Source organism: Podarcis cretensis (genome assembly GCF_951804945.1).
Source record: "Podarcis cretensis genome assembly, chromosome: 1".
In the NCBI taxonomy this organism is placed as follows: Eukaryota; Metazoa; Chordata; class Lepidosauria; order Squamata; family Lacertidae; genus Podarcis; species Podarcis cretensis.
In genome coordinates, this window is record NC_137170.1 from 96,188,099 (window position 1) to 96,200,118 (window position 12,020).

Consider the following 12,020-nt stretch of genomic DNA (forward strand, 5'->3'; position numbering starts at 1 on the left):
TCACAGGATATATTTCAATCACATATGGGGTGTGATTTGGTGGTGGTGGGGAAGTCACAGCAAAAAACACCAATAGAGTTAGTAGGAACAGAATATTGTCTTGCTAATTCCACATTCTCAGGCAGGCTCCTTCATAAGTAAATATTCCTAGCCATGTCTTTTCTCCTGCTACCCAGAGACCAAATTCCCAAAGAATCCCACACTTCTCGTGCATCCCAGCTTTGAGTTAGAAACACTCATGCTGCAATAAATGGGTCCCTCTTCAAGGTGTCCCGGGACCTGTGGGGCTGCCATGGACACTTACTTGAGAATTTACCCTATTAAGTGTGCAACAGAATGAACGTCAACATGCATAGGCTCTGGCTGTTAGCTGTTGAAGCTGAGTGTGGAGAAAGATGCCTAACAAGGAACTGCACAAGTGGCTGGATCTCATGGTTGTTTACCTGGAAGTCAGTGCAAGTTTTGCTCCCAGCAGAGACTGATCTACTTTGCAGAGCAATCCTAATGCCTGTCTGCTCAGAGGTAAGGGAATCCATTGGAATGTAGCCTGAGGTAAGTGTGTAGGGGGTTGTAAGGAGTCCCATTGGATTTCGTTCTACGTAGACATACTCTGTAAAGACTTACAGCTCTCCATCCTCAGACTCTGGCAAACTGCAGCTCAGGCTCTCTTTCCACCCCTCTCCTCTCTCCTGCCCTCTAGCTTGAAGAAGAGCTCTGCAGCACTCAAAAGCTTGCTCACTGCTTTCTGCCATTTTAGTCGCTTCAAATAACGGCATTGCCCTGCTCCAATGGCAGGGTCCCCTCGCGCATCAAGTCGCGCCCTTCCTCCATCCGTTCCATTCGCGGAGTCATCGGGCGAGCAAGTCATAATAAGCAGCAGGACACAGAAAAGCACGCAGAAAAGCAGAAGAAAAAAAAGCAAAGAGGCAGAGTCGCGATAGCCATTTTTTTTGGTGGGGGGGGGGAGAGAAGGGCAGAAAATAAGAGGCAATAGATTTTTTTTTAAAAAAGGTCTGCGAGTACTGAAACTGACTCCAGTAAGAAGGGGCGCGGGAGCAAAAGAAGCCATGCAGCCCATATCTCCTGTTCAACTTAGGGGTCACGTCTAGGAGGAGGGGAAATTCGCCAGGTTTGCAATTTCGTCGCAGCAGGCTCTCTTCTTCTTCTTCTTCTTCTTCTTCTTCTTCTTCTTCTTCTTCTTCTTCTTTCTCTTCCCCGGCTGTTCTCCGAAAAACTTGGTCGCCTGGTGGTGGTCGGTGTGGCCCCTTGGCAAGGACCTTGCCTTCTCTCCCCCTCCCCCCACCACGCAGCTGGCCAGATGTGATCTCTCTCTCCCTCCATCTCTCCAACAGTTCGCGCGAGATAAAGGAGGACTCTGGCGGTGAGTGTCTCTCCCTGGACAGACCGCGCGTCTCTTGCTTGCTCATCCGTCAGGGGGGATTGGAGGGAGATTTCCCCTCTGACGGTATTTGCAGTTTTGGAAAACGGGAACTTCCTTGGTAGAAATAAACGGGGGGGGGGGCTACCAAATCCTCTGACTCTTTGCTAAGCAGGAGGGGAGCAGGGAGGAGAAGGAGGAAGAGGGACGATGTCCTGGACGCTTGGTGAAGTGGGGGGGGGGAGGGGGGAGGCTCAACACATCGGGGGCGCTCGCTCGTCCACCTGTTTGCGCGACGCCCGCTGAGAGCTGCTGCGCCCGCGTCCCGCCTGCTCGAGGGCAGCGGAGGATGTTCGAGGGAGCGCGCTAGTGAGTGCGCGCGTGTGTTTGTGCGAACGGTCTGTAAGCCCCCGAGGGAAGGGGCGAGGGGTGCGGAGGGGGCTGGCTGGATTGCGATGATGTGATCATCATAGGGGAAAGGGAAGGGGCGCTGTAGATGGGGGGGGGGCGGAGGGAAGAAGAGGTCTCCTCTACGTCAGTCTAGTCTAGTCCGGGGTCTCCCTCCTCCTCCAGAGGGATAAGCGGCGTCTCTTACTCCTCTTCCTCCTCCTCCTCCTCCTCCTTGTCCTGCTTCCCTCCTGTCTTCGCATCTCAGTGATGCCACCATGAAGGGCATCGGTAGAGGCGGAGGGTGCCCCCGGGAGGGTGCCACCCTGACGGGCTGATCGGGACAGGAGGTGGCCTCTCGCTCGCCCCGGGCTGGGGGTTGGTTGGCCGCGACTGACTCGTCTTTCTCCTGCTTCTTCTCTCCCCCCACCCCGGCAGGCAGGCTCGCCGTCGAGAGAAGTCACCATTACTTCGCCCAGCAAGGAAGACCTGTTGGCGCTCGCTGCCCGGCTCTGGCAGAGGAGGAAGCGGCTGGTGGCCGCCGTGGGGATCGCCCTGGCCATGGGCCTCATCCTGCTCATCGCCGTCCCCATCCTGGTGCAGGCGCCGTCCAAGGGCCAGGCGCACTACGAGATGATGGGCACCTGCCGCATGATCTGCGACCCCTACAGCGCCAGTAGCGCTGCCGCCGGACCGTCCAGCCGCCCCGGAGGCACCACGGCCGCCCTCGAAGCCATGCAAGAGCTGAGTGCCAACCCGCCGCCGCCACCGCCGCCCTTCATCCAGGGACCCAAGGGCGACCCCGGCCGTCCAGGCAAGCCGGGGCCGAGGGGACCCCCCGGGGAACCTGGTCCCCCGGGCCCTAGAGGACCCCCAGGCGAGAGGGGCGATTCGGGGAAGCCGGGACTACCGGGGCTGTCGGTGCCCGGCATCGGGTCCCCCGGAACTGCGACGACGGCTGGAGGTGTGGGCTCGGGCATGGGCGGCAGTAGCAGCAGCCCGGCGCCCGGAAGCGAGGTGACGGGAGCGCTGAGCGCTGCTTTCAGCGGCCCCAAGATCGCCTTCTACGTGGGCCTGAAGAGTCCCCACGAGGGCTACGAGGTGCTCAAGTTCGACGACGTGGTGACCAACTTGGGCAACCACTACGATCCCACCACGGGCAAGTTCACCTGCCAGGTGCGCGGTATCTACTTCTTCACCTACCACATCCTCATGCGCGGAGGCGACGGCACCAGCATGTGGGCGGACCTCTGCAAGAACGGGCAGGTGGGTGCTGGGCACGGGCCAGCGGGGAACAGCGGGTCGGGGGACCCAGTCTTCGCCTCTGTATGTGCGTGTTGAGGGGATGGGAATCCTTCCTCCGGGGACAGTCTCAGACGCCACCTAGTTAGCTTGGAGGCATGGATGGGTGGGGTGGGGGATAGCTTCTCCGGAGGTGTCAGCTAAACCGAACGCTGAACTTGGGGACAAGGGGATATTTGGGGCTAGTCCAGATGTGTAACGGCCCGGTTGGCTCTTGGACTGATGGCTGTAGCCTCACAGATCGAACGACGGGGCGAGCGAGAGAACTTTCCTATGATCCGATCTAAACTCAAAATACATCTCTCTCGCGCGGTCCAGTCAGTGTCGAGATCAAGCGATGTGTTAACAAGCCCTCCAGATATCCCAGCCGGAAAAGGGGCTCCCGGTTTTAGTAAGGAAACTCCCCCCCCCCACCCTAAAACCTCACTTCGACGAGGCTCCTAAATTAAAGGATTTGACAAAAGGAGGTTCAAGATCAAGGTATCTCGATGACTGTGCCGCTTGAAGTCAACTGCCGATTAGGGGACTATTCTGGTGGGTGGGTATTTCAATTATAAAATAATCTTATCGCACGCACCCAGAGTGCCCCAGTGGTGCAACTAAGTAATTTAAGACGGGGTGAAGTCTTTTTAGATGGTAATGTGTGTTGTTTTCACTTACCTCAAAATGTGGTAAGAAGTTAGTCCTGCTGCCTTTGGAGACGCTCTTACTCCTGCTGAGAGCAGCCCTGATCCTCTACCCCAAAGTCCTGCCCTGATGGCACTGAGAATTCCCAAGAATTCACCAACTTTCTCCTTGAGACCAAGAGATTTTGACACCTGAGTAGGTGTCAATGACCTCAAGACATCTCTAAATGGAACCTCCCCCCCCAAGAGAACTTCCTGTCAAATCTTCACTAATGCACAGAAATATGTATTTGGGTATTTGCACAAGGGGAGGGCATTTGGCATAGACAAGTTGAGGGCAGAAGAATACTTCAGGGTCTTCTTTCCCACACCATCTTCACTCCAAATTATCTTCTTCAATGTCTTCCTGAGGGGAGAAAAGGAGATATGTGTGTTGGGTTTTGGTTACAGGCATTGTTATGCAATACAGTTAAACCTGCAGGGAGTCATCTAAGAGAAAGTTTGCATGAGATCTTTAGCACTCAGGCTTCATTGTGATGGGGACATGGACAACCATCTGTTCAAATGAGAGCTGAGTACAGGACTTCAACTCACATGGAGACTCTTGATCCCCTTCCTTGCCCTTCCTCCTGCTTAAGATTTCATCCTTGGAGGTTGGCATACAGGCTTTCTACTCTCACCATCCTGAACTTCCAATCATCTGAGGGGTGTGTGTGTGTTGCATCATGCATGTCAGGGCCACCATCTGTGAAATCTTACTTCAAAGAGAGGCCTCACAGCCTGGGGACCTCCACCCAAAAGGAGATAGATAGGCTAACATGTGGAGATCTGACAGATTTGAATGGCCGCATGTGAAGTAGAGACATACCCCCTGATTGTATGTATGAATATGGGAGCTTCTCAGGCTGTTGTCTTTGCTGCATCATGGAAACTGTGGCATGTCCTCTCCTCCAGTTGCATGATCAAGGTTGCACAGCTAAGGGAGCATGACTTGTCACAGCAAGGAGAAACAGTTTTGGATCTTGTGGTAGTTATGCTCACCATGTTTCAGAGATCCAAGAGACTTCGAGCCAATCCATGCTTATTGATTCAGCATGTATGAAATGGTCAAGAACAAGCATCTGGTGTCACCCCAAACATAATGGGATGCATTCAAAGTAGTGCTGAAGAGAGCTTGCGAGGGAACTTTCTCCTCTCTCCTCTATTCTCCCGTAAATCTATTCTGGGCTTCCCCCTAACCCTGCAGAGAGTAGATTTGGGGACAGGGCAGGGCACTTGTGAGGGGAAGAGAGGGAGGAAGGTCGTTTTATAGTAGCACTAATCCTAGTTGAATATCACCCAGTCCTTTTTCACGGAAGCAGTCCACACATTCAGCTCAGAGTCAGCAAGGGATGGAGCACGAGTTACACTTGCTGTGAGGAGGCTGCTGAAAGTGCCCCCCCCCCCAGCATGATGTGTAATCCCCATTCTGGCTGTGACATCTAGAGCAGGGATGGGGAACCTGGACCCTCCTGATGCCCTTGAACTCCCGCACCCATCACTCACAGCCAGCATAGTTAATGGTCGGGGTGCCGAGAGTCGTAGTCCAGCAAGATCTGGAAGGAGACAGGTTTCCCATTCTTGATCTAGAAGTACCTACTCCGTGGGTTGTCATCTCTATGCTGTGAGTCTCCATGCCTCTTCTCCTGGTTCCTGGCCACTAGTGATGGTGTGGAGACTCACAACACGGCGGTAGCAACCCATTTTATAAGTAGTTCTAAGTCATTACAACCATGATGAGGACCACTCAGAATTTTGGAGAGCACCTCCATTTGGGGGTAGTTCTTGAAGTACATGGGATGAAGGCAGAGGGGGCACTTCCCCATTGCACGGTCCATTTACCTGTTTTCAGAAAAGCATGGGGGATGATTTGGCAAGAATGGGGAAGAGTTGGAATTAGTGAGGCTCATGGATTTCTAAACTGGGCTCTTAACTGGTTGGTAGAAAGTGTAACTTGCAATCCTACCCCATGCGGGGCATTAACCTGGCCTCTGGTTGATCATGTTGCTGCTGCTTACATGAAGGTAGAAAGGGAGGAGAGAGGTGGCAGATGGGTGGAGAGCTAACCAGGCACTTCTGCTGGTGTGTTTGCATTGTGCCTACTTCCCCCTCCCCTCTAATTCCTGGTAAGTGGCAGCAATGTGACTGACTGGAAGTCAGGTGAGCTCTGCTGCCCCACTTTGCTGTCTGCTGCTGCTTCTGCAGGCAAAGCAGATGCTCTGCTCTTGAGCTATGGCTCCCACCCACAGTTGCCCCCCCCCCACTGTTAGACAGTGGAGGCATGCTTAGAAGGAGAATTTCAGCTTCAAAATCCTCTCCTCTGCACTCAGAAAGAGATCCTAAGATTGTAAATTTGACCCTCCCATATATAGGGTTGGAGGGGCAGGGAATGAGAGCTCAAGCTAGGACCTTCAGTCTAGGGGCCCAATTTATTTTTTAATGGAGGCCTGATAGATCCTGTCAATCAAAGCTTGCTAAAGCTTTGCGCTGGACACACTGAGATCTCCAATCTGAATCCCTTGGCCTAGGACCCAGATTTTGAGATGGAGTTGAGGAGGCATTATCCATCTAGAAGTGAGGGGAACCCTTCAACTAGGAATCTTACTCCAAGATCTGCCACAATTTGAAAGGGGGACAATCCCAGTGTCACTAGGCAGTTTCTTTTGTAATAAAAACAGACACCCATTACCTAGGATCTTCAGCAAGAAGCCTGGGGTCCCCCTGGAGGCAAAGTCAGCATCTTGACTCCCCAGTGACTCATTTCTGTGGAGAATTCTGTGCTCTATGCTTTCCCCTTTGGCATCTTCTCCCAATCCATGCTCAGCCTGAAGAGCCTAAGTTCTGATATCTCTGGTGCTTCCTGGCTGTCTTTGCCACTTAATACTATGGAGGCTTCTATTCCTAGAAGCATCCTAGTTCTATGGCTCCTCTTCCTCTGTGGACAGGAAATGTTGGCCCATCTGCCAAAACTGAGCAAAAGAGAGGAGGATGTGCTTGCATGATCCAAGAACTACCACAAAAATGCTCACTTGTTACTTACACCTGGTGGGTGCAGCTAGGGTTGGACCTTGGGGTTGAAGCCAAGGACCCCATAGTGCAAGGGACTTCCTAGTGACCACCCACAGAATGGCAGATGATGGATGAAGAGTCTAACATGCTCTGCATCAGGACTTGCATTGGCTTGGGCATGCCAGGAGACCCACTGGACCAGACACTGTTCATCACAGCAACCTATATTTGCTTTTAAGTTTCAAACGCATTTTGTAGTCATTGGGTGGGTAGCTGGGCATATTCCCAAGGAAATGTGTTTGCTATCAAGGCTACATAAGTAAACCCCATGTTATTCCTGACGTCTTAAAGAGACGGTGTGAGACTATGAAAAGCAGGGTCTAAAATTGCCTGCACCACTGTTTACACTTGCAAGTCCTTTCTATATGTGGGGATAGAAAAGAAGTGGACATTCCTTCCTGCTCAATGGTTTTGCAGGATGGCCCAACTCTGTGGTGGCCATTAGCCTCTGGCCTCAACTCACTTTTGATTTACACACTCCTTTTCTCCAGAACCATGGACAGCTCTCTTGAGCCCTTCAGGATCATTGAGCGACTACACGGCCATGCTAAAACCAATGTGGATTCCGTTCTCAGAATATTAACATTTCTCACTTGCTCCCAACTGCAGTTTCTTCTGTCCACGATCTCATGGATAGGAATTAGTAGGAAGGAAATCGGAAGACTTCATAGATGTGACCAACTCCTGTAGAGAGGCAGGCCTAGGGGAACATTGCCACCTCTGCATTCTTATGGGTGTAACATTTCTACCCAGGAATTCCTCACGCCCATAATATCCCCTGCTGATTTCTTACTACATTTATACCCCATCTGTCTCCTGTTATGGAACGCAAAGCAGTGTACAAGCAGTTTCCAGATGGTGAGACCCTGACCAGACTCAGGCCTGGTTAGCTCCAGCCTCTTATGCCTCCAGACCACACCATAGAACCTTTCTACATTAGACACTTTTCTCTTAGTAGGAAATATGATATCTCATTTGGAAAGCAGCAGCTATTTGAGGAAGCCTAGTGCCCGCAGAAGGATGGGCATTCAAGGGTGGAAACTTTGCTGAGTAGTCACTTGGGCAGCGAGATAAATTACACCAAGGAAAGAAAGTTTTCCTTTGTTGCCACAGAATGGACTGCACCCCTGAGCAAGTGTGAGGTGCAAAAAGGTGGGGAGAGGGATGAAACTTGTGGAAGTGAAACACAAGAGGAAGAGGAGCCTGTGAGGATTTAAAGAAAGGAGGGGAACGCAAAGGAGAGGCCACGAAGAAAGGGAAATGGTCACCAATTCACATAGCGGTGGCAACGCAACATATCAATGTGCTCTGATACATGTTTGAGCATTTGTAAGCCTGGTTTATAACTATGGCAAAAGAGATCAATACAGTGACTTCACCTTATCAGCACTACATTAAAAGAAACCTTCATGGGTTATTGCAAAAGAACTTTAAATATTCAGGCCAAGGAAGGAGAATGCCATTGAGCTGTCGTGGGACTTCACCACTGGTCCATTCATCTGTCAGAGGATTATATTGTATTGCATCTCTCTCTCTCTCTCTCTCTCTGTGTGTGTGTGTGTGTGTGTGTGTACATGTAAAGAAATGTGAAGAGATGTATATTTTGAGATGGGGCAACCCAGTTGAATGGGCACGGTATTATTATTATTATTATTATTATTATTATTATTATTATTATTATTATCATCATCATCATCCCCTTGAGGCTCATTTTACAAAAGGGTGGGGGTATATATCTTCAAAACAAATAACACATAATGAATATTGTACGACTTTAAGTAGTAATGGCTGCGCCCGAGGAATCCTAGGCACTGTCATTTGTTAAGGGTCCTGAGAGTTGTCCCCTCTTTCCAGGGAACTCTGGGAATTGTGGCTTTGTGAGGGGGATAGAGGTCTCCTAACAACTTTCAACGTCCTTAACAAACTATGGAAAGCCATGACTGTTTAAAGTGATATGACTGGGTTTAAACTATATTGTGCAGTTGGGGCCTAAATTGAAATAACAGAAAGTGAGGAAAGCAAAAGTATATAGAAGAGAAGGCAAAGGAGAGGGTGAAGAGGAGGAAACCATGAAAGGCTTTACGGATATGGGATGAGAGAGAGAGAGAGAGAGAGAGAGAGAGAGAGAGAGAGCGCTCTACTGTGGCGACCACAGCATGGAGATGTTTGGCAGTGGAATAAAGTGCCCAAGGAACCTCCATCAATGGAAGTTTTAAGAGACAGGCTGAATGGGCATCTGTTTGTGTGGATTCGAGCAAAAAGAATATTTCTAGTCAAGGAGGTTAAACTATATGTCTTTTACTGTCACATTCAATGTTCTCATTGTATACAACAATGGAGGGAAAGGAAAAAGTAAGGGATACGGTTCGAAAATACAGATAAGAGACAGTATAAGGGAAGAGAGGGTAGGAAAGATGATATCTTCACTGTGAAGGGCAAATGGGAAGGGTCAGAATAGGGTTCATATGAAGGGGTGGTAATAAGTAGGTGTGGCCCTTCTCCCCTGAGAAATTTCACTGGTCCTGGGCACTGCTGTGAATTTCCTTAAACCTGCTTTGATGTTTTACCTGAGGAGGTATTTCCAAATTTGCTTTGATGGGATGTATGCAGCTTTCAGTGTTATCGAAACTGTCTTATGGGCACCCCTTTGACATTCCCCTAGGAGCTTTGCCAATGGAGGACGGAATGCTCACATTTGCTTCAAATCCCACTTTTAGGAGTCATTTTTGTATGGCACATTGAAGAGAAGGTGAAGATGGTTGGAATTGTAGTAAGATAGCAGGAAGGGGTGCATTTGGCATGAAGGGGAGAGAAAATTATTTGAACTTATTTTGGCATCTGAGCCTACCTTTCCATAGTGAATCATACACAAGGCATTTTGCAGATAGAAATATTGCAGCTGTTGATCTTGAGCATCGGGAATGATGCTTGCATGAGAGGGGAAGAGAGTGTGTGAGGAGAGCATGGGCAGGGGTGGGAGGTGGGTTGAGAAATGCATAGTAGAGAAGGCTTGAGGGCAGACCACGGAAGCTGCAAGGTGCTGAATCCATCTTCACTTTTGGCATGATGTGCTTTGCAGGTGCGGGCGAGTGCCATTGCTCAGGATGCAGACCAGAATTACGACTACGCCAGCAACAGTGTGGTGCTGCACCTGGACTCTGGGGACGAGGTGTATGTCAAACTGGATGGAGGCAAAGCCCACGGAGGCAACAACAATAAGTACAGCACTTTCTCTGGCTTTCTTTTATACCCCGATTGACAAAGCCAAGTGTACCAAGGCGTGGTCCTTCGCCTCATTCCCCTGCCACGCCTTTCCTGGGGGTCTACTCTTCAGGTCACTTTAAGCTTCATTCTAAACAAACTCTTACGTTTCATTGATTGAAGTGTGGAAGGGAAGCAGACGGCTTTTCCCTTCCAGCCATTGATGTGTTCTATCTTTTTGTGTGTATCCTGTTGTTCAGATTACACTATGAGACGAGCAGGGCTGAAAGCAGTAACTGGTTAATTAGCACCATGAACCAATCCATTCATTTATCACATTTTCTTCTAATGTGGAGTTAAATCCTCACTGTCTCTGGTGAAAAAGGTGTTCCAGTACTGATGGAAACATTGTTGTGCAGTTATCTGCGTAACATCCCAGGATTTTAAGAATTGCCTCTGTTGTTTAATTATGAGACTATGTAGCCTTCATTAAGCAGCCTTGCCTCAGAATCTGTGCTGAGATAGCACAGTACCTGATTTTTTTTTGCCAATCTGTTACATAGAAATAAAACAAAATTGCACCACATGCAAGCCCGTATTGTTGAGCCACCAGTACAATCAATAAATTTCCAGCCCAGCTCGCCATGATTACAGGTGGCTTACAGTCTTGCTGTCGGAAAGCCTATTCCATTGCTGAAAATAAGTCAGGACTCAATCTCCAACTTCTGATGAACAGAGCGGGTGCCTTGCCATTGAGTTAGAGTCTCTCCGTTGATTCCAGAAGCAGTTAAAAGCAAGGTGTCCATTGACCCAACAAACTTCTTTAATCAGTGGGTACTGCAGCCATTTGTGTTCTGTATAAAACCAACCAGGCCACTATGTGTATATGAAGGACCCAAGGCAGAAACCACTTATACACAAAGCAGAATGGATGGGCCTTAGCACTTTATTTCTCTTTATGTACAATCATTGCTTTTACTAAACGTCTGGAGAACAGGACAGAATTATTGTGACACTGCATTGGCCGTTCGTTATGCTGCTTTGTATGTAGGGGATTCAGATATAACTGTTTTGATTTATACTCTATAAATATATATTTTATTTCTTTATTTCTTTCATCCACCCTTGTGCAATGCAATACTTGTGTGGGTGATGGTACTGAAAAGTTTAATCTCCTGTCTTAAAAGCAAATGAATGAGCAAAAGAAAAAAAAAGAAATAACACATTAAATTATCTTTTTTGACAATGGTTTTCTACCGTGTCTCTCTTCTAATGTTGCCTAAGGGAAGGAAGAACAGCTGGCAGAATGGGAACGAGAATTAAAAAAACAACAACTCTTTAGGGTGTGTGTGTTTGTCATTGAAATACCTTGACCTATTGGTGCGGACAACCTCCCCTTTCTCTTTGTTGGCAGCACTGCCCAATCTGGATAATAATGAGCAGGCTCATGAAATTCATGAATATAAACCTGGAGTTTGCTTTCCTGGCTTCCTTGAATCAAAGCAAAATGAGGGACCCATTAGCACAGGGGAAGCTTTTTCGGATTCTGGGTAGCTAGTGGTGTTCAGGGCTCAAGGCCCAAGTGGGTGAAGCAACTAATATGAATTTACCTTTGTACATTCTCCCAGGCTATCCTCCATCCAGGCAAGCAAGGGGATATGATATGGTCAGAGGTCAAGACGCCTTCCATTTAGGCAAAACCACTTGGAGGTGCAGTAGGACCAGTAAGGGTCATGGTTTGCAGAGCGGGCAGGTGGCCAGGAGTGGAGTGTGGCCTAGGCAGAGTCCTGATAGCTAGACAGAACCCACACCTACATTAAGGAATATGGATTATGATGGCCTGGATGCCCTCTGTCCATCCTTCTAGTCTGGAGTACACAATCACAATAATAATATTTGGAAGGGGAAAGGTCCTCCCCCCATTTTAGATAGAGAACCAAACATTAAGCCTGCAATCCTGCACAGACTTTGTTGTTGTTTAGTTGTTTAGTCGTGTCCAACTCTTCATGACCTACTAG

General features: G+C 49.1%; 1 protein-coding gene across 2 annotated transcripts; it reads left to right on the forward strand.

Annotated features, from left to right (window-relative positions):
- The first annotated feature begins 438 nt into the window (after nt 1–438).
- On the forward strand, nt 439–11,248 carry C1QL2 (complement C1q like 2). 2 transcript variants are annotated; one of them, XM_079994614.1, is made up of 3 exons: nt 439–522; nt 2,204–3,031; nt 9,881–11,248. In XM_079994614.1, exons 1-3 carry the CDS (start codon nt 505–507, stop codon nt 10,058–10,060), a joined length of 1,026 nt encoding a protein of 341 aa, XP_079850740.1. In that variant the 5' UTR covers nt 439–504; the 3' UTR covers nt 10,061–11,248. The 2 variants fall into 2 exon arrangements, with proteins under 2 accessions (XP_079850740.1, XP_079850741.1); XM_079994615.1 differs by lacking the exon at nt 439–522 and adding an exon at nt 1,671–1,747.
- Nucleotides 11,249–12,020: the final 772 nt, after the last annotated feature.